At 39.5% G+C, this 24,038-nt stretch overlaps 1 protein-coding gene across 1 annotated transcript in view; it reads right to left on the reverse strand.

Moving 5' to 3' along the window:
* The window catches only part of map2k5 (mitogen-activated protein kinase kinase 5), a 58,350-nt gene that overhangs the window by 14,690 nt on the left and 19,622 nt on the right, over positions 1-24,038 (reverse strand). Inside the window, exons 13-21 of the mRNA XM_031744574.2 lie at positions 21,503-21,551; positions 21,320-21,393; positions 20,314-20,364; positions 20,140-20,211; positions 18,877-18,906; positions 13,955-13,981; positions 13,578-13,610; positions 4,989-5,050; positions 4,006-4,051 (exon numbers count right to left, since the gene is read on the reverse strand). Coding sequence (XP_031600434.1) covers positions 4,006-4,051; positions 4,989-5,050; positions 13,578-13,610; positions 13,955-13,981; positions 18,877-18,906; positions 20,140-20,211; positions 20,314-20,364; positions 21,320-21,393; positions 21,503-21,551 — 444 coding nt within the window. The remainder of the gene's footprint in view (positions 1-4,005; positions 4,052-4,988; positions 5,051-13,577; positions 13,611-13,954; positions 13,982-18,876; positions 18,907-20,139; positions 20,212-20,313; positions 20,365-21,319; positions 21,394-21,502; positions 21,552-24,038) is intronic.

Below are 24,038 nucleotides of genomic sequence, written 5' to 3' on the forward strand. Positions count from 1 at the left end.
AAGGAAGTGCTGAAAATCCCAGCAGATTTCCAAAATACGCAGACGAGCCTGTCTGGCACTACCAACCAGGTCACTTAAAAACAAGTTTCTTGCCCATTCTGATGGACAGTAGAGCAGTTATCCAGTATCCAGTCTGCACGCTAAGTATCCTTTGGCAAGATCTCTGATCCGTTCATCAGAGAATGAGCGTGTGTGAATATTAGATAGAAAGCGCTTACATGCAGGAAAAAAAGTGTTTGCATGAGTGGGTGTGAATGGGTGAATGAGGCATGCTATATGAAGCGCTTTGAGTCCTCAAGTAGAGTAGAGAAGCACTATATAAGAACGAGTCCATTTACCATTTCCACGCCTCTGATGCTCAGTTTGAACTTTAGCGGGTCGCTTTGACCATGTCTACATGTCTGAATGCATGAGTTTCTGCAGTGTGGTTGGCTGATTAGATACTTGCATTAATGAGCAGTCGAACACAAAGTGACCAGTGAGTAATTGGGGGATATTTCAGTCAGCTGACTACGTTTTGCATTGATGTTTAAAACATGCCCTACGGTTCACCAGACAATAATAAAAATGAAGGACACACTTATACTACTTCTGTTACCATTAGCTTCTGTTAACTTCGCCTTTTTTCTTTGGTACTGTAATCAAAACACTGCGCTTCCTTTGGTCACGTTGGGATCATAGCATGAACCATTTAAAAAGCTTTTTTCTTACACTGTGCAATGATAAAGCTGCCTAATAGAAGAAGATAGTTTCATGCGCAAAACGTCAAGTATATAACAGACATAACCCGAGCTTCAGGGACATAACCTACGAGCAGGCACGCAATCAAACAGCAGCCTTTTTAAGAACATCTAATAGGATAAAATCCCAGTGACAATGATGTCAGTAAAAGCTACACCAGTGATTAGACAAACCACATGCTGAAACCCGATGAGCAAACTGGAGCTACTATGTCACTTTGTATGGTCACAAAACATTATTTGTTCAGTGTCTACACTATTGTGTGCATCTCCTGCATTACCTTCCACAGATAAGAAGTGAGAGTAAATAGTGGAGCAGAGAAAAGAGAAAGGGGGGAGCAACGGCTGGGTGCATTAACATACAGATAGAATAGGCAAAGAGTTTTAATGCACTCAGGAGGCTTGGGGAATGGAGAGGCAGCATGAGAGGTGGGGAGGAAAAAGGGACTAAAGAAGAGAAAAGAGAAAGACAATCAGCAGGCTGGTGTCACAAAGGCAGGCAACCATGACCTTATATCTCAGTTCATCATGGGCACAGAAAGAAATGAAAGGCCTACAGGAGGACAAAATATAGGTAAAGGAAAGATGAGTGGGATGGAGCGAGACAAATATAGAAAACGGAGAACTGTGAAAATTTGAAAAAGAGCACAAGGATCACAGTATGAATATGAAAGAAGTGGGGCACAGTAGCAATATAGGAGGAGTGACAAAAAAGAAACACTGACGGGAACAGGGATGAAAGTGAGTTACAACCACCACCCAAAAAAAACACAGGATGGGGGGGGGAAAAAAGCACTAAGTGACTGAGAAAGGAAATCATAAAATCAAAAAATGTGTTATTGCTGAAAAGCAAAATATTAAAAAGAAGAAACAGAAATTAAAAATTAGAAAAACACTTCAACCTCACGGGTGGAGAGAATAATCTCGGTAAACTATGAAACAAATATTATTTCTTGTTCTTAAAGACACGCCGCATGCATACATACATAATTAAACAAAGAGCCGTTTAGTTTTTCCTCTGAACAATAAAGAATACAGACACTGGGCATCCAGTTCATTCTTAATGGCCCAAATCAACCCCCTGCTCACCAAGCAAAACATTATTATACTTTGACTAGTTTAATTATTACACAGGAAAATATAACAGGTAAACTGAGGTAAACTGAAAATGTTAAAAAGGAAAATATACAAGGGAACTGGCTCTTTAATTCCAGCATTGTGTTCCTATTGCTACACTTATCCACTTAATGACTGAGCCAGCGTACTGATTCAAGAGACAGTTTCACTAACAGCTACTGAGGGTGTACTCATAGAGAGGGATGAGTGCCTTGTAGCGTCTCCGAGCACGACTGACCCGCCTCCCCGCTCCACTGCTAGCCTGTGCTCACGCTGTCCGACAATCTGAGCATGCTTTGGTTTGTCTCTTTTTCACGTGCACTTGCACACTTGAAAAGCACGCTTGGAAAACATGACTCAATCAATTGCACCTGGGCAAGACACACAGCGATCACACTAGTCAAATTAACTACACTTTGACAGTCAAACCTGTGACTACACCTTCAGTAGGCGTCTTTTTATCAAGGATTTACGGACGCCCTGTAGCCAATGAAAACCGAGTGTTCAGCCAGGCAGGTTGTAAAGTAATGTAAAGGTAATGTCTGACAAGAATCTGATATTTAATGCAACTGTTGTCAGAAATATTAACGAGGAAAAATGAAAACCACAAAAGACTGTAAAACACTTATAATCATCCTTATGTGAATGAGAAATGACATATCAAAGGATGTGCCAACTATGCATTCGGGTAAAGAGAAAAAATAAATCAAAAACATACCAATAAATCTGCCTTTGAGCCAGAAAAACAATACAAGTTTGGTTCACATAACAAAAACATCAAGCTGAGCTTCATTTTTGGATAGAAGCATGAAGTCCCTGTACAGCCAACACTTCCCGATATTCCTTCTTTCTAGTGTGAGACTGAGAACATGCAATCTGTTAGCAGCTCTGCATTTACCCTCTCCAGCTCACCATCCCCACAACACAAACCTTTAGCCCTCACCTCTCTCGGGACATAACTGTCAGTGTCCTTGAACAGAGCACACAGAAAACCTGGAGTGTTAAAATTCTTAAAAGGCAGTCTTTACAAACTGACAGTTTTGTGTGCTAATGCTAGAACTAAAGACAATCGTCAGGTTCACAAATGGAAGGAGCCATTTGACTTGGCTTGTATGCCTGTCCCTTATTTATATACTACAGCAGGGACACTGCCCTTTCAGCATTAAATTTAAATGCCAGTAACTAATTTGTTGCTGCTGTTGTTCACCGCCAAGCTTGATTCCTGGATTATGTCAATTTTTTCTAAAAGAATTGAAGAAATTTCAACATTTTAGTGTAAAAGTATTAGCTACAATGTGCCAAAGGCAAGTTAAGCAGCCAGAAAAGAGCTACCTTTAGCTACTCCCATATTCACAAGTGGGTAGCTCAACATCTTCAATTTAGCACATTTTTATGCCGGATACCCGCCTTATGCAACCCCAAAGGGATCTGTGTCCTAATGTAGCCTGAATGAGCAGCAATAATATTGCAGAAAATGGTAAGTGTGCATGTAGATGACTGAAAGGAAAATTTAATTTATAAAAACGTGAAACTGACCAAGTGATTTTTTTTTAAATTTTGGGAAAGGGTTGAGCTGATAATTCTACAAAGTGTTGGACTCCTACTGATTTATGCACAAAGACACAGACACACACACACACACACACACACACACACACACACACACACACACACACACACACACACACACACACACACACTTACAGTTTCTAAAATAATTTTCTTTTGTCAGCTGGTCAAATTTAAAACTTGATTTTGTTAACCTGAATGATGTGACTCTTGAACAACAGCCTGATTTATTCATGCTGACTCCAGCAGAGTGAAATGAATGAATTATTCCTGGAGTAGGTCTCAATCCTTCCTCAAGGTTTCTGGCTGACCTCTTTCTGACACTGTTTATCCGAAGCAAAAAGTTCATTACTGCCGTTTCCACACATCAATGCTAAGTTGGAGGGTCCTTGACCTGAAACACCTCAATCATTGCGGAAAATACAACTGCATATTCCAAAAGCTACAGAGATAATAAAATTATCTTTAATTGAATTTTTATTGGAATGCATGAATATGATCATTCTCTGTACACATTTATTCAAAACCTATATTTTTGAAGTCCTTGGAAGTGTTCAATAGGAGGTTTGGTTTAACTTACCATGAGGTTATTGGGTGCAGGTCTCTCCTTGGGGTTCCGCCTCATGCTGAAAAGAGAAATACAACAGCTTAAAGCCAGACACTATTAAAACTGAGTTTCTAAGTGCCCAAGAGATGGTTTTTAGTTCTAACTTACAATTCATGCCTAATTTTATTTATAAACGAATATTAAAAAAGGAGGGAGGCTTGAAACTAAACTCTTCGCTCTACAGAAATTAAAAGCAAGAGTTTAATTCCCTTACAACCCAGTACATTTCTTTCAGACAGATTAGGGGAGTATTGTGTGATTTTCTGCAAGCGTCCTTCATACTGTGAGGTGTGTAGTCAGATAACTTGTTAAAGTATCGCTTTGAAAGCATTATGACCATCTAGGAACAGACTGGGAGAGGATAGTGCCACCACTGAACAGGCAGGGCGGAGTACCTCGGTCCTGAGAGAGAAATGCCCTGTTTAAGTAAATGCAACAGCCATCGGGGACAAACAGCAGCTGGTATAATCAGCTTGTGAGTGCTGAACACACACGTATACACATGTGGTTAGGGTGTGTATGTAGATGTTTGTCTAACTGTAAAGGTTACAAGAGGCAAATTAATCACAAGCAAATGCAGGGTAAACATTTTCTGTGTCCTGACGCATTAGATAAATCAATCATTCCTCATAAATAAAGAAAAGCTTTCTATTCAAACACACAGGAGAACAGAGCTAATAGCTATTTCAACCACAATGCATTAACACTAATGCAGTTTATTTCCATTACGCTATTATACCATTATACTTCATATTCATCTACAGTAATTTGAACGAAACAAAAAGTCTTTCTATATTTGACCATGACAAACATTTAAAGGCAGCACAAACCAAACTTACAAATTAAAGGACCTCACAGTCAATAGCTGTTGACTACACATAAAGTGTCTCTTTTATTTAAATAATTAATCTAGTGCTTCAATTTCTATAAACAGATCATTTAAACAAATAACTCACCATTGAGTGATGAAGTGAACAAACTTTTCGCTAAACTGGCTGACAGGAAGAACTGGAGGATCCTGTAAAAAGAGGAGAAAACAAAAAAGCAAACATTTACCTCACATCAGCAGGGATATATTAAAACTAAGACGAGGGTTGTCATAGTCAAGGTCGGCTGAAATGACTAAACCAAGAAGAAACTGACAAGATTTTAGGGCTGGAGATGAAAGTTGAGAATTGTTAAAGGAAAATTTTAAAATCCTGAAATGTGACTTGTGTTATGACTGATGATTACAAATCAACCAAGTGATGACATGTATCCACAGAACACATTGGCTAGATTAAAGTTTTGTTTTGTGAGATTTTTTCATTTTTGAAATATGTAAAAAACACTAATCAAACTTGGGGTGATGATGTCACACTGCTCTGTATGTATTATCAAACTTTTACAGGGCAAGCCCCCAACCTCAGAAGGTTCGTGCCCTACACTTCACAATGTTTTAAACTTTTGTAACGTTAAGAAACAATCCAAGTTGAATTTAACTTAAATAAAAGCCATATACAATAGCATCAGGAAATTGAACTTAGGTTCAACTCAACACATATTTCACACTTTGATGATGTGCCCCATTTTGTGAAAAGCACTGCTGACACCAAGATCAACCTTGTTTTTATTGTGCTATTGTTATTCTCCAACAATGTGTGACGCAGAAAATATTCACACACTTAATGCTTGCAGTCTGAGTTTAGAAATAACATTGGATTTTTTTCCTATTTCTCTCCTGAAATTCTGCCAAGGGGACTAGTTACGGTCTAAGGTTTTAGCAGAAATGTTTTGTCTACCAGACATAGAAAAAAACAAAAAACACACACAACACGAAGAAAAACAGAAATAATTTGACCGCGTCTGCATATAGCATAACCAGCAACAATACAACAACACTAAATGTGCCACGTGGGAGAAAGCGCTGGTGCTGCTAGAAAAAGGTTTCCACACGCTTTCGTCTCAAAGATGCTCTAGCTCAGCGGCCCCCAACCTTTTTTGCAGCACGGACCGGTGTATTTGTGACAGTGTTTTCACGGACCGGCCTTTAAGGTGTCGCAGATAAATACAACAAAATAAAACCTGTACCGGTAGCAAAAAAAAAGAAGATTGATTCATAACACACGGGAAAAGACCCAGGAAAACCGAGTTAACGATAAAAACCCTAAAAACAATAAATTTCACACCTGAGCCTCAACTCTTGCGGCCCGGTACCAAACGGGTCCGTGGCCCGGGGGCTGGAGACCACTGCTCCAGCTGAATGAGATCAAGTCATCATACTTAGGACTACAAGATTATTGAGATTGTTTGTCATCATTATTCACTGATTTTAGTACAAAAAATGTTTTCATGCAGTGTCATGTTAACAGAACACTGCTTTCAAAACAAAACAGATCCTATTTATGAACCTAGACTCAGGGCTTCTTTTCAACAGAAAATAAAATATCTAAATAAAAAAACTATTACCAAAAAGTAAAAATTAAATCAACATGGCACTGCTACATTCCTGTAGATGAATAAGGTCTGCCAGATTTTTTTCACCTAAGTACATTTTCCTAGAAGCAATATATAAAGTCTTTCACGCCATTCACTGCGCCTGCATGATGGAGGTGACACTTAATGTCACTTGTAGAAAGATGCCACTGCATTTCTCCTGTGGCTTGTTGCATTTACTGCAGGTTTTGAGAGGACAACGTGTCTCTTGTCCAGTCAATTGGCCCTTTTTCTGCTTTGAGGGACAAGCTTTTCTGCTGGGCCAAACATCTGAAATTAGTTGTACATCTGTGTTAATGCAATGTTACTCATCCACACTAGTCTGGGAAACTTTAAGCTGCACAGTGCAAGGACCAGCTGTGATTGGCAGGCACATGGTCAGGTGTCGATGCAGGGAGCGCTTACTAGATATCAATATCCCTGGATCATGTTCTTTAATTGTAAGAAGTCAAACTCTTGATCAACAATAACATTCGATCAACTACTATTACTGATAAAACATATCAAAGTGCTGAAGAGATTTAGTGATGTTCAGTACTTTTCTTGTATAAAGACTTTAGTGTCTGGCCTCAAGGCCGCACTCTTTATCATGCCAGGACAGCGTGGTGATTGGCTGTCAAGTTGTAATACATGTGTTGCACCTTTGGAGTTTCTCTGGTTGGGCCAACTAATCAACAAATGTGACGAGCTACCAAGTGAAAGTGTTAATATAAGAGAAAGTGTTGTACATTAAAGCTGGTAAGGTTCAGATTGTCTACCGCCATGGTTGTACAGAGCCCAGTACAGAAAGAGGTGGAAAAAGACAAGATTTGGACCTTAATGAAAAGATCATCAGACCAAAGGGAAAAACCTTTAAAGGAAACAGCTGTATATTTGGTGTGGAGCCCTCAGCACAACGCACACAACTAATTAAGAGTCACCTTTTGGAAAACAGGACAGAAATTCTGTTTGATGGTTACTGCAACAACCAAATGATGCAAAGCAAAAACTTTTTTCTACTTTTTATTTTCTTTGTGCCTGCCAGGTGAACAGCTGTGGAGGTACCTGCTGGCACACAGTATGTTTAAAGTCAGCCTGGTGGGGAAAAATGGACTATTTAAACCCATTTTAAAGTATAAGAGTAAAAGGAGTGTGTTACGGTGCTTGGAGAATGCAAAAATGTTATTATATTTTATTATATTAGCAGATATCTAAAGGTGCACACAGACACAAAGATGTTTTGGTAACGAAAGGGTTTTAAAGCTTTTTGAAGCTACCAGGATGAATGTTAAATTTGTAGCATTCAAGGATTTATGTAGGAGAAATTTCTGAAAGATTATTCAGTATTTTTGACATTGTGGTTTTTTGCACTCCTTTACTTTATAGACAGTGTACACAAATCTTTTGTGCAGTTCACCTCACTTTTATCACTGCAGGTTTTTGTTCCAGGGAAATATGTAACTTAACAGATAAATAAGAAGCTAAAATAAAGACAAATAGAAAAAAGTGGCCAAGTAGTCCATGAACTCATTTTACTTTGTTCTTAAATATTTTCAATGCGGATTTTGTTGTATAGATCTGGGAAAGAGGTGACTGTGGTGACTGAAGAGGGAAATATTTTTTATTTCAGTATTTAATGTTTGAAATTTAAACTTGAAAAAGCGTATCACACTGACAAAAAACTTAAACCTAGAACCAAACAGTTTTCTATAAGTGTTATTATTGCTATTTCATTTAAAAAAGATGTTTTGACATCCCTTTTAATTTCATTGTTAGATATTTGACACACCTTTAAAAAGCAGTAAGCTCTGAGGCTGGAAAATGGAACAAACACATAAGTGTCCCAAACTGCAGCTGTTACAAAACTGAATCAGTCCACACAGGCTGATAAAACAGTCGTCTTTAAAGCAGCCTGGTCTCTATAGCCAAGTTACCTCTTCATCACAACTGTATAGTGATGATTTTCTTTTCTCAATAACTCACATGTTTTATCAAGGACTAAAATTAGGAGAACACCACTTTCACTGACAGGTGGATGATGACGAAGTCAGCAGAGATGAAGCCTCTTCAAGGTGCGTGTGGTGTTTTTCGTTACTTGGAGTATTTTAATTAAGCTATCTGGAAAATATTATGGCTTGCTGTGTGGGTTTCGGAGGTGAAACTAGTATTGCACGAATAATTAGTAAATATGTGTGTTTGTGCATTGCAGCCGATAGATGCAGTTTCCTAACTAAACCCGATCAAGCTTGAAAGAAGCAACACAGTGGTGAGAAAAATGCTAACCCTAAGGCTACAAAACAAAACTTAACAAACCAATAGGTCACGTAAGGTGGCTACATTAGTCTTTAATAAAGAGTCTGAGCTTTATTTACCCATTTTTTCAAACATATTATTTCCTATGAATCTTTTACCTACACTGAGATAATCAATAGCAAAAGCAAAGACATGCTTTAGGATTAGTATAAGGATGCGTTTAAGATAGAGTTAACGTTATGTTAATGTTAGAGGATGTCAAAAACTTTGAAGCCATCTATGTGTGTATCCCTCTGTGTGTGTGCCTGAGTGTGTCAGGCCCGCTGCCTGTTGTCAATCGAAGTTCTATGAACCGTGTCATGTAGAACAGCTGTGCCCGACTGACCCTCCATTACAGCCCTTCACCTCATTACTCCATCCACTTTCCCACTCTTGCTTTATCCCTGCCTTTGGCTGCTGGCATGAAAACCTCCCAACACAGTATATTATTATTTTTACACATGAAATACTTGGAGGAAAAGTCTAAACCACTTTACAGCAGCAACCTTGCTAAATTAACATTTGTATTCACTTTGTTTCCAACAATACCAGCAAGCAGAAAACCAAGTATGAAACTGTGTGAAATTAACAACATTACAGTTTTTGTTGTACATACATTTGGAAGATGCTGTTATCTGTACCTCTAAAATTTTACATACACACAATGTGTTGTGCTGGGATGTAGTAAGATCGGTAGACGCGGCAGGTGTAGGTCAAGTTTTAAAAACATGTAGTGCGGCGTCATACAGAGATGATGCAAAGAGGTCTTAAAAAATGAAATAAATCAACTACTCAGATATGCACAAAACTCATACAGCCCAGGTTCAAGACCATGCATTCATTCAAATGCAAAGAATTAAACCGCTTTACATCCGAGACCCTGCTGTGCCATTAAAAACACCTCTGGGCAGTGTTCGCCATTCCTTAATGCTCTGATCGGCAGGCTCCCGCAAAGCATGATGCATGAACCCATTTAAATTAACAAAGGAATGGATTCCTTCTAATCTCACTGCACTTCACAGTTCTGCCGCTGCTTGGATGAGCAATATATCATAGCGCGCACACACACAAACACACGTGCACAAACAAATGCCCGTGAGCACCAAAACCCACAAACGTCAGTATACACTGTTTAGAGAGACAGAGCACCAAATAATTTGCTATCGCTATATTTTGGTGTACACACACACGAACACAAAGCAACAATCACTTAGGTGCACCACACACACAAAGTCTTGACTATACAATTAATGTATGTGTCATGTAGGCTAAATCTGATGCAAAATTTCTCTCTGCACTTTTCACACAAATCTGCATGCAGATATAAACATGCACATTTATGCATGTATTCATGTTTCCACCTGAGAGGAACACTGCTGCAGCTTTGATGTGGCAGCAGGCAATGGCACAAAAGACAGGCAGGCTGATGAAAGTGGCTAGTCTGCGTGAATTAGTCCTCTGGTTGTCAATGTGCACCACTAGGAGACAGAACACACACTACGAGGGTACAAGGGTACAAGTAAATATACATGTCATTGCCATGAAGCAATTATTAGGCAAAATTAGATCAGTAATTACAGGCTTGAAAATAAAGTGGGAGTTCTTTATTAGTGGAGCCACTTGCTATTCAACAAACAGAGGAGAGAGGCGCATTAATGAGGGAGGACAGCTTACAGATGGTGGCAACAACTGCAGAGAACTTCTAATTCAAGACCCTGGCTGAGCAGGGTGAGCATGTTGTTTCTCTACCATCCACTCATAACAAGGATTTCCAAAGATGCAAGTACGATGGATTTAAGTGGGGGACGGGCATGTTAAAATAAAAATTAAGGGAACACTTAAAACACATGTTCTAGTTGAATATCTTTACTGACATGCATTGTGCAATCTGATCAGCATAAAGTGATGAAACATCAGTGGAAAACAAAATCATCACAGCTCTGATCACATCAAACATCAAAGTTAAGATTGTTCAAGTGTTCCCTTGATTCCTCTTTGAGCAGTATATACTAGTATTTATACTTTTGCTGATGAAAGGTTTGTATTTATGGCATAAAGGCAGCATAGATTCAGTGCAGAAGTGCAAATGTCCCTTTAAGTGTCTTACATACAAGTGTGTCATTTTGAGAGTGAACACTAACAGTCCTTAGAGCTATTCAGTGTGTTACTAATGAGATTCAGCCTCAAGTGTTTTATAGCTGTTGGGTTATGGAACATTTTGGCGTTCTCCAAATATTGACCAAAATCAACCTAAATTTTTTTTTAAAAAGCATTAAAACAACCTTATAAATGAAATCAAGATAAAGTGGGGGTGGTGTAATGTTATGTTAGGTAAGTCAAAAATGTGTTTTCTCTAATGCTGGCAAATTAACTGTGTGGTAAGCTGTCAACAATGACTACATGTTCTTTGTTCATTTTCATTGTCTAAATAAATGAAAAATAAACTCCTTTACTTGAGCTGAAACCACAGCTCTTACTACCTCTACTATTCTGTGTAAGTAAACCCTTCTTTCAGCTGCTCCCTTATTCAGACAGCAGATTTATGATCTGGAAAATTTTTATGCCGCATGCTACTTCCTCACGCAACCTTCTCGGAGATTTGCATCTCCTCCTGGGGAGCAAATCTTTTGTGTTTGATAAATGTGTAAACCACTACACTACAGAGAATCAGCAATTTTAATTGTTATCACTTGTTTATTTGGCCTATATGTTGAGGGCATACCTCAATTTAGGTTCAAAATGAAAGAAATAGAAGCCAAACCACACACATTTGTACCTAATATTAAAAGCTCCACTCGCAAGAGCACATTCATTCAGCCAATAAAGCAACTTTCAATTTCCCAGTGGGTTAAGTCACATACAATATCCAAAAAAGGTTCACATGTACAGTACAGTATATAGTAATGAGCAATATTTACAAAATGCCAGGGAGTCAGGTGTAATTTATCACACCTGCCATAGTGTTGAGTCAGGTGTGTCTAAACTAATTAAAAATACCTTTGTATTAGAGTAGCTGCTCCATGTGACGTGTCCCAGCCCAGTTATTTGGGTTTAAACAAAAATAAAAAAGGGTTTCTACAAGTTGTGCCAGACTCTGAACATCCAAGTGGGAATTTATGCTTCAGTGGGAGATCTGCACTGTAGGTACACCGTAACCGCAAATAGCTCTAAAACGCTACGACGTAACCTACAGTGTAACCTGATGTGCACCTGGCCTGTTCAGAACCGTCGAGTCCTCTCCCCTGTTCATTTCTGGCGAGTTTTTTGGCAGTTTTTGAACACGACAGGGAAAGAATTACAATCATCGCCTCAATATAAGAAACAATAAACATAAGGACTCAAAAAAATCTGCAAATTCCTGGAGGGAGAGGGAGCCGAAACTATCTGAATGTACGAACTTGATGCATAAATGTGTTTTCCTTTGGAAAAAAAAAAGAAAAAAGAAAACAACAAAGAGCGAGGACCCCGGAGGGAAGAAAGTCGAGGCATTTCATTTGTTTCTATCGGCTGGCACTGCATGTAAAACACATAATTAACACATAATGCACCACATACAGCCATAAACGCTGGCAACGATGTCAGCCACTTTATGTAGCTTATGTCATCGGCTCTGCCAAGACTCAACGCACAAGTCTAAATCGGGCGTAAGTGGGAACAGATAGATTTCATCTATGCAGCGTCAACTGTCCAGAGAGAGGTTATCCTCTTGTCTCTTCCTCCAAAGCACTGCACTAGCTGGGACGGTAAGGCACGGACAACAATGAGAGCTCTCTTGCCTCAAGGGGGAGACGAAAAAGGGCACAGAAAAATAGTTTGAGTGATGGCTACGTCTAGCTGACTAATGAACAGTTCAGCCCAGGTCAATCCATTACAACCGAAAGCATTTAATTATTAATTACGGCCAATCTATAGGCAGTTAAGGACAAGTGACATTGTATGTTTAATGTGCGATATAGCTGGTGATGGGGGCATTGCAGGAATGCTTTATGCTGTGTAGCCATTTTGACTGTACATCAGCAAAGAAGCCAGCTTAAAGGAAGAAGAGGGGAGGGAAGATTATTATTCCTGCTTATGATGTAAATGCAGACAGTGTGAGCTTATATATAATGCATATTTTCGTGCACAGCAGCATCTCAACGTATCAAGAAACTGTTCAAGTTAGACTTGAACAAGGTTTGGTTTCACTATGATATTTTGTCCAAGCTTGCATTTTGTATTAGAAAATGGAAAGTGTTAGAGCATAAAGAAATTTGATGAGAACGGGTACCTGAACGCTGTCACTGAGGAGATTGATCCGTTGGCTTAAATAAATTCTTATAAAGTCATTATTATGTCTTTTCCATCTTTGACATCCTTTTGCTTATTATAAAATTAAATAAAACTTTATTGGATGGCTAATCAGTCGCTGTGGTCTGCAGTGTGCGTGCATCATTATCAGTCCTGTGAGTCTTTGGTTTGATGCTCCTGTGAGTCTTCTCTGACTTTTTTTTTTTTAAGACACAATAATAAAACCCAGTGCAGTAAGGAGAGAAAGCCTGGTTAAACACATTTTTGCATACACTAGTACACAGAATTCAGAGCTGTGCTTTGTGTGTATGTGTTACTCATGACAGGTCCAACCTCTACAGTAATGTGCATGTGCATATGTGTATTGCCTGAGGCAGTCGTGTAGGGTGAAGGGTTGAGTGAATGGGGAGCAAAGCCGCCTGAGTGGTTTGCTTCATTAGGAAACAAAATATAAGCTTTCCGGGCCATTAGGGCTGACTTTAGATGCAAAAGCACATAAGACGACGACTCACCTCATCAACAATGCATTGCAGTAACTGGAGAGGCTGGAAGAGGAGAAGCACAGGGAGAAAAAAACATGTTAGCTTACATGGAATTTCTTGGCAATGGAGAAAATCAATAGTGTGATATTAAAAAAAAGTATCTACCTAGATTAATCAAATTCAGTGAGCTCAGGCAAAGCCACCATTCAGCTTCTGAATGTTTTTATTATTCCATAATGGCACCTAATGTAATACTAGCAGTTTAAGCATGATCCAATATTTTTCTGCAAAAATGCAATTTGATGGGTTTTTTTTTTATTATTATTTCAAATGAGAGAGTCAACCAAGAGTAACAGACTTCAGAGTTGTAGACCTCTAGCTTCTTATTCCACTGCAATAAAACTTACCATTAAAGATCCTTGGTTTTTCTGAATCTGTAGGGCGAGAGAGGGAGAGAGAGAGAGAGAGAAAGAGACGAGGCAATATGTAATTAGCGTGTCATAATCAAGACGATGCACTTGGACACATTATGATCACTGGGAGAAAATTATTGCTTTCCTGTTGGCAATTTGTGAGTATGTGTTAACACCATTTACATAATGAAAACACACAAATGTTAATGGCCTCGTTCTCATTTGAGGAGAATGGGGGTAAAAGATCCACTAATGCTAATTTTCAGAGCTGCACTTCATTCCTGCCCTCCAGGTGATCGAGATGTGCTGGGATGCAAAGTGACTGTCACAAACAGTATTGAGGTTTTAGAAGAGCGTGCTCACTGTGGCGGTTTCCCAGGTGACACACCGACACCGAACGAGCTAAACACACGATGACAACAACAAGGTGGATCTTGAAAAGGAGGAAAAAACACAAATCCAATTCTTTGACTTACTAAGACGCCACCTCATTTGATCAGAATCAAAAATAAAGAAACTTTTCTTAAAAATAAGAGCCTTCATTTTAAAATGTACGACGCTGCAGTAACAAAACTATAGACAGGATTTAGTTTTCCTTTTTAAACACCCCCCGGGGCTGAATTCATGAGGAAAACCTGCTTTTATTTCTAAAGATCTAAATTTATAACTTCATCACACAGACTAAATGATACAAGGCTCAAAAACTAGGCTCAGCTAAATGTCTAATAATGTTTGGTGAATAAATTGCTCATTTCTCCAGGCCTTCTGACAGTGCATTAGAGCACTTATTGATCCACTCGATTAAATACAGGTTTTTACACTCTGTAAATACCAAGAGACTCCTAAACTGCCTCTATATCCAGTTTTGCCTGATTCAGACACATTAAAGGCAACTATGGAAAACTAATTTGTTCAGAAATAATTACTAGAACAAAATTGCGTGCTGCTCCAGGAGTTGGAATTGGATAGTGGGAGACCAACTTATTCAAGCATAAATGAGCACGTGTTCCTCTTGTACTGGGTGGCTTGACCACACATCAAAAAGAAGATTTTTTTATTTTAAAATACCTCCCTGTTATTCCCCATGAAGTGAACCTTTGGATGGGCCGCATTTCTAAATGTATTTCATCATGAAATGAGTCGGATCTTCTCCTAAGTCATAAACACAATCTGACTAAACTACTAGCACGCAAATAGCGCACAGTGGAAGATGTAAATGAACCTCTGTGGCGGTGACTCATAGTGAATTAATAAGAGATTGGAAGTGTGCTGAAGACTGTGGATGTATCCCACCCTAAAAATAAAAAATAATAATAGAAAGAACCCATAAAAAGAATAATCAAAAAGCTAGATCCCAAAGGCATAAAAAAAATGCATGTTGGCTTAAGTGTGCACAGAAATAAACTCTCTCTTTGTAAGCCGCGCGACAGACCAGTGACCTGCCTGGGGTGTACCCCACCTTTTACCCAATGACAGCTGGGATAGACTCCAGCCACCCCATGACCCTGAACTAGATAAACAGAAGAAAATAGATGGACTCAGACTTTTTTTACTTGTATGTTAGCGATGAACAAACACGTGCATTGTGTAAGCGAGTGTATAAAACTCTCTGCGTGTGTGTGTGTATGCAAATGTAGCTGTGTAGGAAATAAACACCACCTTCTCGCGTCTTTGAGGTGGAGAGCCCACTCAAGTTTTAGAGCTTCTCTCATTACTTCAAACCATCACAGTGTGCTCAGCATGAAAATAAGAAGTCACAAAATCAATTTTTAGATGTCAAATGATTTCTGTCCCTTTCAAGAGCCGCTCAATAAACACTTCTAAAAGATCAGATGGCTTTTCCCCTCTTGAAAGAACACATTTCTTCAAGGGTAAGGAATCTGAAAAACTCTTTTAGATAGATAATAAAAGAAAAAAATACATCACTTTCAAAAGCTGACAGGCATGTTTTCATTATGATTAAGGGCAGCCCCAAATGAAGATATGCTTATATATATAATGAGAGGTCTGCACCTCTGTTTTCGTAGCTGTTAGGTCAACAACAAGCATGCTGTTGCATTAGCCTGAGATGCGTTTCCCTGAAAATGAAGGCTATTAAACATCATGCAATGAAAGCAGCTCATCTCTGATCTCCTTCAGCTGCCAGCCTTTCATCCTTAGCCACAGGAATACTGCTCAAATTAGATTCTCTAAGTGTTAAATTTAGATTTGCAACGTGATTGATTAAAGGAAGCGCTATCAAGTCAAGACAACAGATCATTAAAATCAGTTTTCGGCTGCACAGATGAGCCAAAATGAGTTGTAAGCCAAACGTCCAAAAATGTGCAAGCGACAACAATTAGCACTGCAATAAACAAAAGGTCCTATAATATGTTAAGACTCACATATTGATTACTTATCTATTGAAACAAAATGTTAACTAGCTTGCTGACGGAGGACACGTGATCGAACAAAGTATGAAGCAGTTTGGATTTGTTGTAGCGAGCTAAAAAATTACAGCAAACATTGTTTACAACACACACTACACTGTGGGAACAGATACCATTTCCTCTCCGTTTCATTTCAGAGTGAAAAAACAAAGCAACAAAAGGAAAGCATCTATACTCTCTGATTGATGCGCTGACGTGTAATGAAAGTTCCTGAAACAGACACACTAAAGATTGACACGGCATTTCATCCACAAATCCATTCAAATTTGAGGGGGGGGAGAAAAAAAACATGACAAAATGAAGAGAAACAAAAGCAAGCATAAAGCAAGCAAAAAAGACAACAAATCAATCAGATACAATACTGCTGGCGGCTGTATACACATCACATCAGGTCTGGTGTCTTCAAAGACTTTCAGAGCGAGCCGTGCAAAACTCCATTAACTCCTGACAAAGAATGCAAATGAATCCCGACATGTGGTGAAGTGGAATTAAAGAGACAATCTCTAATCATGACAAACATGAGGTGATGACTCCACTGTGCATGCATACACACTCACACAACAATGAATGGAGGACAATCCATTAACTAAACAACGTCCGACAAATAAAAGCAAGTGGAACGCGCACACGCTCCCTTCCTTTACTTCCTTCAAAGGCTGAAATCTAAACGCCACACCGCTTTAATAAGTCATCCAGCATTTTTCACTAAGTAAAAATTCAGACGCCACAGATTTCCTTCTAATTTTTCCTCACTCTTTTAATCTTCTACAACTTCTTTCTGAGCCTGTGCTAAAATGTTCTCTGTGAAGTGTAGCAGGGGGTTTTGCACAGACAGCTGTGCCAGCGTCTGCAAAAATGACAGCTTAGGCCCGAGGACTTTGGCAGGCTGCGCCTGACGAGCTGGATCCGAGCGCTCTCGCCACACTGCTCTGCTACAGCCTGCAGGTGAACTGTCTGCAGTGCCATATGGAGTTAGGGGAAAATTAACACCGAGATGAGGAAAGCTGCGTGATGGTAGAGAGCCTTACCAAAAACAGAGAGGTGTTTCTATTTTGTCCACCCCTTTTATACCAACGAGGGAGGACTAAAGTGCCTCTCGTACATTAGCGATTAACATGATAATGATGGAATCAAATGAAGAGAGGAGAGCGCACAAATCAGACACACCCAAGGCTGCAGGCGCAGAGATCGATCACTGTATGACATTTACGTTACTACACGATCTACACCTTTGCTTTCCTGCACAAAGACCTGCACTTGCTTTTCATCGTACTTAAGAATTAACGATCGACACCGAAAATAAGTCAAAAGCTACATCGTGACTCTAATCAGTCTCACAGACAGATGTTTACTGTGAAAGCACAAAGAGAGGTGCTGAATAAATTCCTGTCAAAACACATGACAAATGGCTTTTACTGGAGAACATCATTAAACAGAGGCAATGGACATTATCAGCCAAAACACCAATGGCATACAAGAGCACATTTTTATGCATACATCCTGAGATTTTTAAGCTTTATAAAAGATGTCCGGCTCGTTCATTTATTGAATGTCTGCTCTCCTCGGGAAGGATAACTGGCGTTCCTGAAAATAATCAGTAACTCGCCAATCCATGGGCAGATGGTGCAGCAGTTACCAAACAGTCTGCCTTTTAAATCACTTATTTTCAAGCACGTTTTGACTAACAGAGCAGTCCAACTGTTGCACACAACAAACCATTAAAGAAATAAAATAACTAATTCACCGTGTAAGACTTTTTGTCAAATGCGCCGACGGATAGAAATGGAAAATCCCAGCTCTTCTATAAATAACTAATACTCTCACACAATCAGTCTAATTTCAGAAACAAACATCCCTAAATAAGACCTGCCCCTTCAAATTTTGTAAAGGTGGACAGCCAGGAGGTAACCTGAGGTAACCAGATTGAGATTGCTCAGCTAGGGATTAGTGAGATAAACCCATCTTAAAAGGGCTAATTAAGACTTGATGGGATTGGGAAGCCACTTCTGTAGCAATTACATTTGAGCGGGATTTTAACTTAGTGTAATGACGGGAAAAAAATAAACCCAAACAGCAGTTCATACACTTGAAACTGTAAATCAAAAACTGATCTAGATGAATTGATAACAAGAGGAAATCAGTTTCCAGGGGTTGTGATTCTAGTTTGCTCCTATAAATAGAAAACTACAATTAAAAAAATAAAGAGAAAATTATCCAGCAGTTTAGAATCGGGTGGGAGAAGCTGGCCAACAAAAAGCCTAATCAGCAGAGTGCTGAGCGGTCTTCAGGTTGTTTGCAATTTTTCTTTGTTTCTTATTTTGTCTTAACATATTAAGTTATTTCAAGAAGAGAAACTGTTATCTATCAAGACAACTATTACAAGAATAAAAATCCAACAGGAACTCCTTCCAGAAAAATTATTTGAAGCAGATGAAAACTCCCAGCATTTATTCATCAGTGCCATAATCCATTAAAAAGAGCCCTTACCTGTGGATACGGGAACATGCCAAGCGCCAGCTGTATAGAGAAGATGATAACAATTAATTCTCAAGTATATCTGACAATAAACAAATTTAGTTTTATCCATCCATCTAAGAAGTCCTGCGTGAGAGTCTCAGATTAAAACGCAACCAAAAACACAAGGCAATACTTTTTCTGACAAATGAAACCTCACAAAGGTAAAACTTCCTGTATGACCACAGGACTGCATTCCACTAGACTGTAAAGGGCAATGATAGTGTATCCATCATTATGCGTTACTGTACAAACACCTTGCCATCAGCAGTGTCTTGATAGCATAAAATCTCAACTGTAGACAAGGAAGCAGAATGCAGCTGAAGCTACTCGAGCATGCAGAACTTGAGACTTTCAGTCTTTGAGGTAAGCTTAGTGCCCACCTGCTGATAACACTTCCTCATCAAACAACATCAGCCATTAGTTAATAACCCCCCCACACGCACAATTACCACCTGCAGAGAACAGAATAGAGGGATAAAGAGAAGGGGGACACCGTTGGAGGGCAGTTGCATATAATGTGTGTGTGTGTGTGTTGTTTTCACTGGGGTGTTGGGTGTCAGCTCTCCCTGACATTTTGCAATTCACTTGGGGGTGGGCATTTTTCATCTTGGTCAAGGGCAGCTTATTGGCAACATTACTTTATTAAATTGTCAAAATGCTCAGCTCTTTTCTTGAACATAAACAGACTAACTAGTAAAGATGGGAGCAGGACTGCAAGCCAATTCATTTGGCTTAATGCGCACGTCCACAGCTAGAAACAAAGAGACCAGACTCTTATAAAACAACTATATGTCTTAATCACGCAAACTTACGTCAATAAGTTTGACATCACTGCAAACTCCATTATAGTTATAATTGTAATGATATCAAATTTATTGACTAACAAAGGTGAGGCAGAAGCCACAATCGTTTATTATAGTGCTGAAGGAGAGCTGGAGACAGAAACAGATGGAGAATCAATAATGTCAGCAGGAGGACAAAAGACCGGGGAGGTGGATGCTGAAATTAAAATGTTATTTGAACACACACTGTCAGTTAAGCACTTTATCGATGCTATGTGGAGAGAAGAACAGTGACAGTGATAAACCTCCACACACAATGAGGAACAGACAAGACTTAACACATGCGATACCACTTATTACATTTTAATTACACTGCAGCTAAATCTGCCATTAAATGGACCGCTCATGTAACCGTTAAGTGTATCATAAAGTCACTTAAAAACTGTTATACCTCCATGAAAGAGATGCCCGCACTCCAGACATCTGCATGGATCCCATACTGTTCTCCTGATATCCTTTCCGGCTATGAAGCAAAAACAAACAAGTGTAAAAACAAAGTCAGAGGCCAACGTATAATTAAAACAAATTCAAAAGTATCTGAGAATAAACTCAAGTGGTGTCTCACCGCCATGTATGCATTAGTTCCCACGTATGTTTTGGCAATGGAATTCACCAGCTGCAAATAAAACAGCGTTTAAGTGAGTAAACAATAAAAAGTATTCAAATGATCACAACATAAATAACTTGATATAACTAAGATCATGTCAAGGAATAAAGAAAAACAAGGGGGGGATTAAGCTTCTTTACGTAAACCTACTGATATGTCAGGTTGATATTTTGGGCTGCACTAAACCATCGCACAAAGGAACAGGAGTGAGACAAGGAGACATTAGTGAGTTTGTGCATTTGGACACAATGGCACATGCCATCAATGACAGGACTGTGATAATGAGTGTCTGTTCCCTTAAGGCTGGTTTTTTTTCTCCTTTTTTTGTGAGCATGCCCTCTGGAGCGTGAAAGAGTGAGGAAGCATGTGCATGTGTGGAAAAGACTTCAACAGAAAAATATAGTTAAAAAGACAAGTCGGTGAGGGTGTAAATTCACCTTGGAGTTGAGCAAGGAAGTGGAGGTTAAAAATGAATAACAATTTACCACAGAAGCGATGTGTGTTAAAAAAGCAGACCTCGGGTTGATGTTTTGGGGAACGGTGAAGGTCTGTCCCTGATGATTACACTACAAAACGCACGCTGATGCACACACAGACTTGCACACACGCACAGACTCCATTGTCCGTCACCCACGCTTTCCCCCAATCTACTGAATACATATCAATGAGGCTTGGCGTTGTGTGTGTGGGTCATAATTATAACAAGTGATTTTTCTCAGAGGCTGCAGAACAATGGAGGTGGGGGGTTAATGTGAGAGGAAGACCCCTGGGACAGCGCTGATGTCTTGAGTTGGAAAATGAATGTGGTGATTGACAAGCTGACCATATGCACGCACACACAGACACGCCGAGAGCACAGGACTGCGGTTTTTGAAGCCACAGACAACTGTTCTTTTTCTTCTCTCCTCTATCTTCCATTCTCTTTTCCTCTCTCACTCATGCTCGCACAAACAAATCAGTGTACCTGTGTGCTGACACCAAAGTCACAGAGCTTGACTCGTCCTCGGGTGTTCACCAGCATATTGGAAGGCTTGACATCTGTGGAGACAAACTGCTTCATAGAACTGCAACATCAGCACACCGCGGCTTGTCTTTATCAACCCTGCTCTTTTTTAATAACAGGGAGGCCGTGCACTACCTTACTCACCTCTGTGAAGTATCTTCAGGCTCCACAGATACGTCAGGCCTTTGACTACCTAGAGACACAAGCGGCAGAAAACAACTATCAATTCTGACAGCATGAGGCGTGTAACCAGCACACCCCGGTGAATAACAACTACTTCACATTAACTCGGTTTATCGCCACCTCTGCTTTGAAAGAGTTCAGTTATAAAGTACAAAATTTAGCAGGAGGTGAACAGGCTCCAGGATCCCAGTATGCGGCATGATGAAAGGACTCCTTGAGAGTAACTGTCACTGTATAATAAAGTGGTGATTACAGGAGATTCAACTAAGACCAGCTTGCACAATCTATCAAGTTTGTACCAGACTTACCTCAAGAACTAGTATGGCGTGATGGTATTAGCCAAACAACTTGTGAATTACATCATTTTAAAGACAAGTATGGAGTTGCTTCCTTGTTTCAGTGAATATTAGTTCCCATATTTAAGTAACAGAGCATTTTAATTATAGACCTGCAGGTGAATAAGGCAGTGAAATATCTGTCTCTCTAGTCTATAGGGCTTTTAGATCTGTAAAACGGCTTAAAAGCGTGTTGCTCAAAGGCTCATTGAGTCCCCTCAGTCCATTCCTATGAGGGAATGGGACGAGAGCCGTGGTTTCACCTTTCACAGAATTCATCAAATAATTACACTGTGAGCAACAGAGCTGCCCAAAAGTACTTGTCTACTTCTGCTTCGGCTTGATTCTTGTGACGGAGTCACTATCACGACTCATCCAGTGACATCACTTCCTGGAAGTCTGTTGATATCACATTTTTGGCTAGACTCGGCTCGCTTGCAACCCCAGCCAACTTTGTACTTAAAAACGAGCACGTAATGAAAAACCCTAAAAACCAAGTAGAATCCAGTAGAGTCGAGCTGAGTAGATGCAAGTGGAAAAGATGTTTCAGAGAGTTCAGGCTGTGGTTAAGAATAAAGGTGTTCACACAAAATACTGACTTTTAACTCTTTCTAATTGTACAAACTCCAGTTTTGCATTATTTACTGTATTTCCATTTATGCTTGTGCACATTTCAATAAACTGTTATTTCCCATTTCCCACTGCACAGGGAAATGGGAGGAGACTTCTGCACAATACTGTAGGCAAGTTCTACAGTCTATCCCAACAACAGTGTTAAGCTATGAAGTCATTTGAGGAAACATGGACATCAAATTGGCTAAAATTATGATGTGCATTCGAGTAAACTGTCTACAAGTCTACAAATCAGGAAGCAACCAACAAGAATTGAATACAGACACAAGAAACTCTTTCTGAACAAGCTGACTTTCTCTCTAGAGAAAAGAGAAAATAGCTGAAGAATTAGGAAGGAGCCAGCTTAGGGCACCTAGAAAAGTAAGAATTAAGTATTAAAGTCATTTGCAAATGTGTAATGCTGCTTTGTGGTGGTTTCTTCATTTACGGGGTGTGACAGCTGATTTTAGCTTCAAGGCTCCCGTCATCCAGCATTCGTGCAAAACAACCTCTGTGATAAATTAAGAAATCACAAAAGCTCTCTGAAGTCCTGCTGCTTTGAAAGGTTGTGGTGCAAGCGCAACAACTGGCGTCTGCAGCTCCACTCGCACCCTCTTGGGTGCTTTTCCTTCTGTGATAATTAACAACTGTGACAGTGGAAAGGAAGGAAAGCTGTGAATTAGAATTAACACTGACTAAATAGCTGTCATTGTTTGATTACGGACAAAGTTAAAGGAGAGAGACAAAAGAGGAGGTGGAGACAGGAGAGGGGTAATGAGTGTGGAAAAGAGGCATGCATTAATCAACATCAAGGCCAAATACGATCAAAATGTGAGTTTTAACTGAGAGGAGAACATGGAGGAGAAGCGGACACGGGGCCGGTACGAGGAAAACAACACTCACTTTGTCCATCATTCACCTAATCAGGGCTAATTGAAAAATTCACACCTGTGGTTCTCCTTTCTTTATTTCTTTAATACATTAAATGAGTTTTTGTCTCAGGTCTGTTCTGTTTGCAGCAAACAAATAACAGGTCAGATTGAAACTGAGTGCCACGCACGCATGGGCAATTAAATTCAAGAGGTAAAACCACCGACTAGAAAAGGGAATCGAGAGCCAGGTGCGACTGAGAAACAGTTACAAAATGTCCAATTCATTGTAACGGTAAGCCTCCAAGCTTTTAGCGATGGTTTCATGTTTACAAGCAGGATTTTATATTATTTATTCATTTGGCATTGATATAAAAAAAAAAAAATGTTGTCAATACCCAATCCTGATGAATGACGATGATCCCAGACATCAACAGTGGTCAGAAAACCATTTTTTATACATGTTTTCATAATAAAGCATTAAAATAATATGAATATTCAATTATATTGAGTGACATCACTATACTTTCATGGTCTGGGTACGCACAAACAAGTTCATGTTTGATCCCTATGCAATATCTACCTTAAGCACAAAATGCAATAGTTAAAATACTTCTATTACATCCATCTATTCGACTGTCTGTCATGGAGCACGTGGGACCACTGATGTATTTGGGCCAC

This window comes from Oreochromis aureus, linkage group 1 (genome assembly GCF_013358895.1).
Source record: "Oreochromis aureus strain Israel breed Guangdong linkage group 1, ZZ_aureus, whole genome shotgun sequence".
Classification (NCBI taxonomy): Eukaryota; Metazoa; Chordata; class Actinopteri; order Cichliformes; family Cichlidae; genus Oreochromis; species Oreochromis aureus.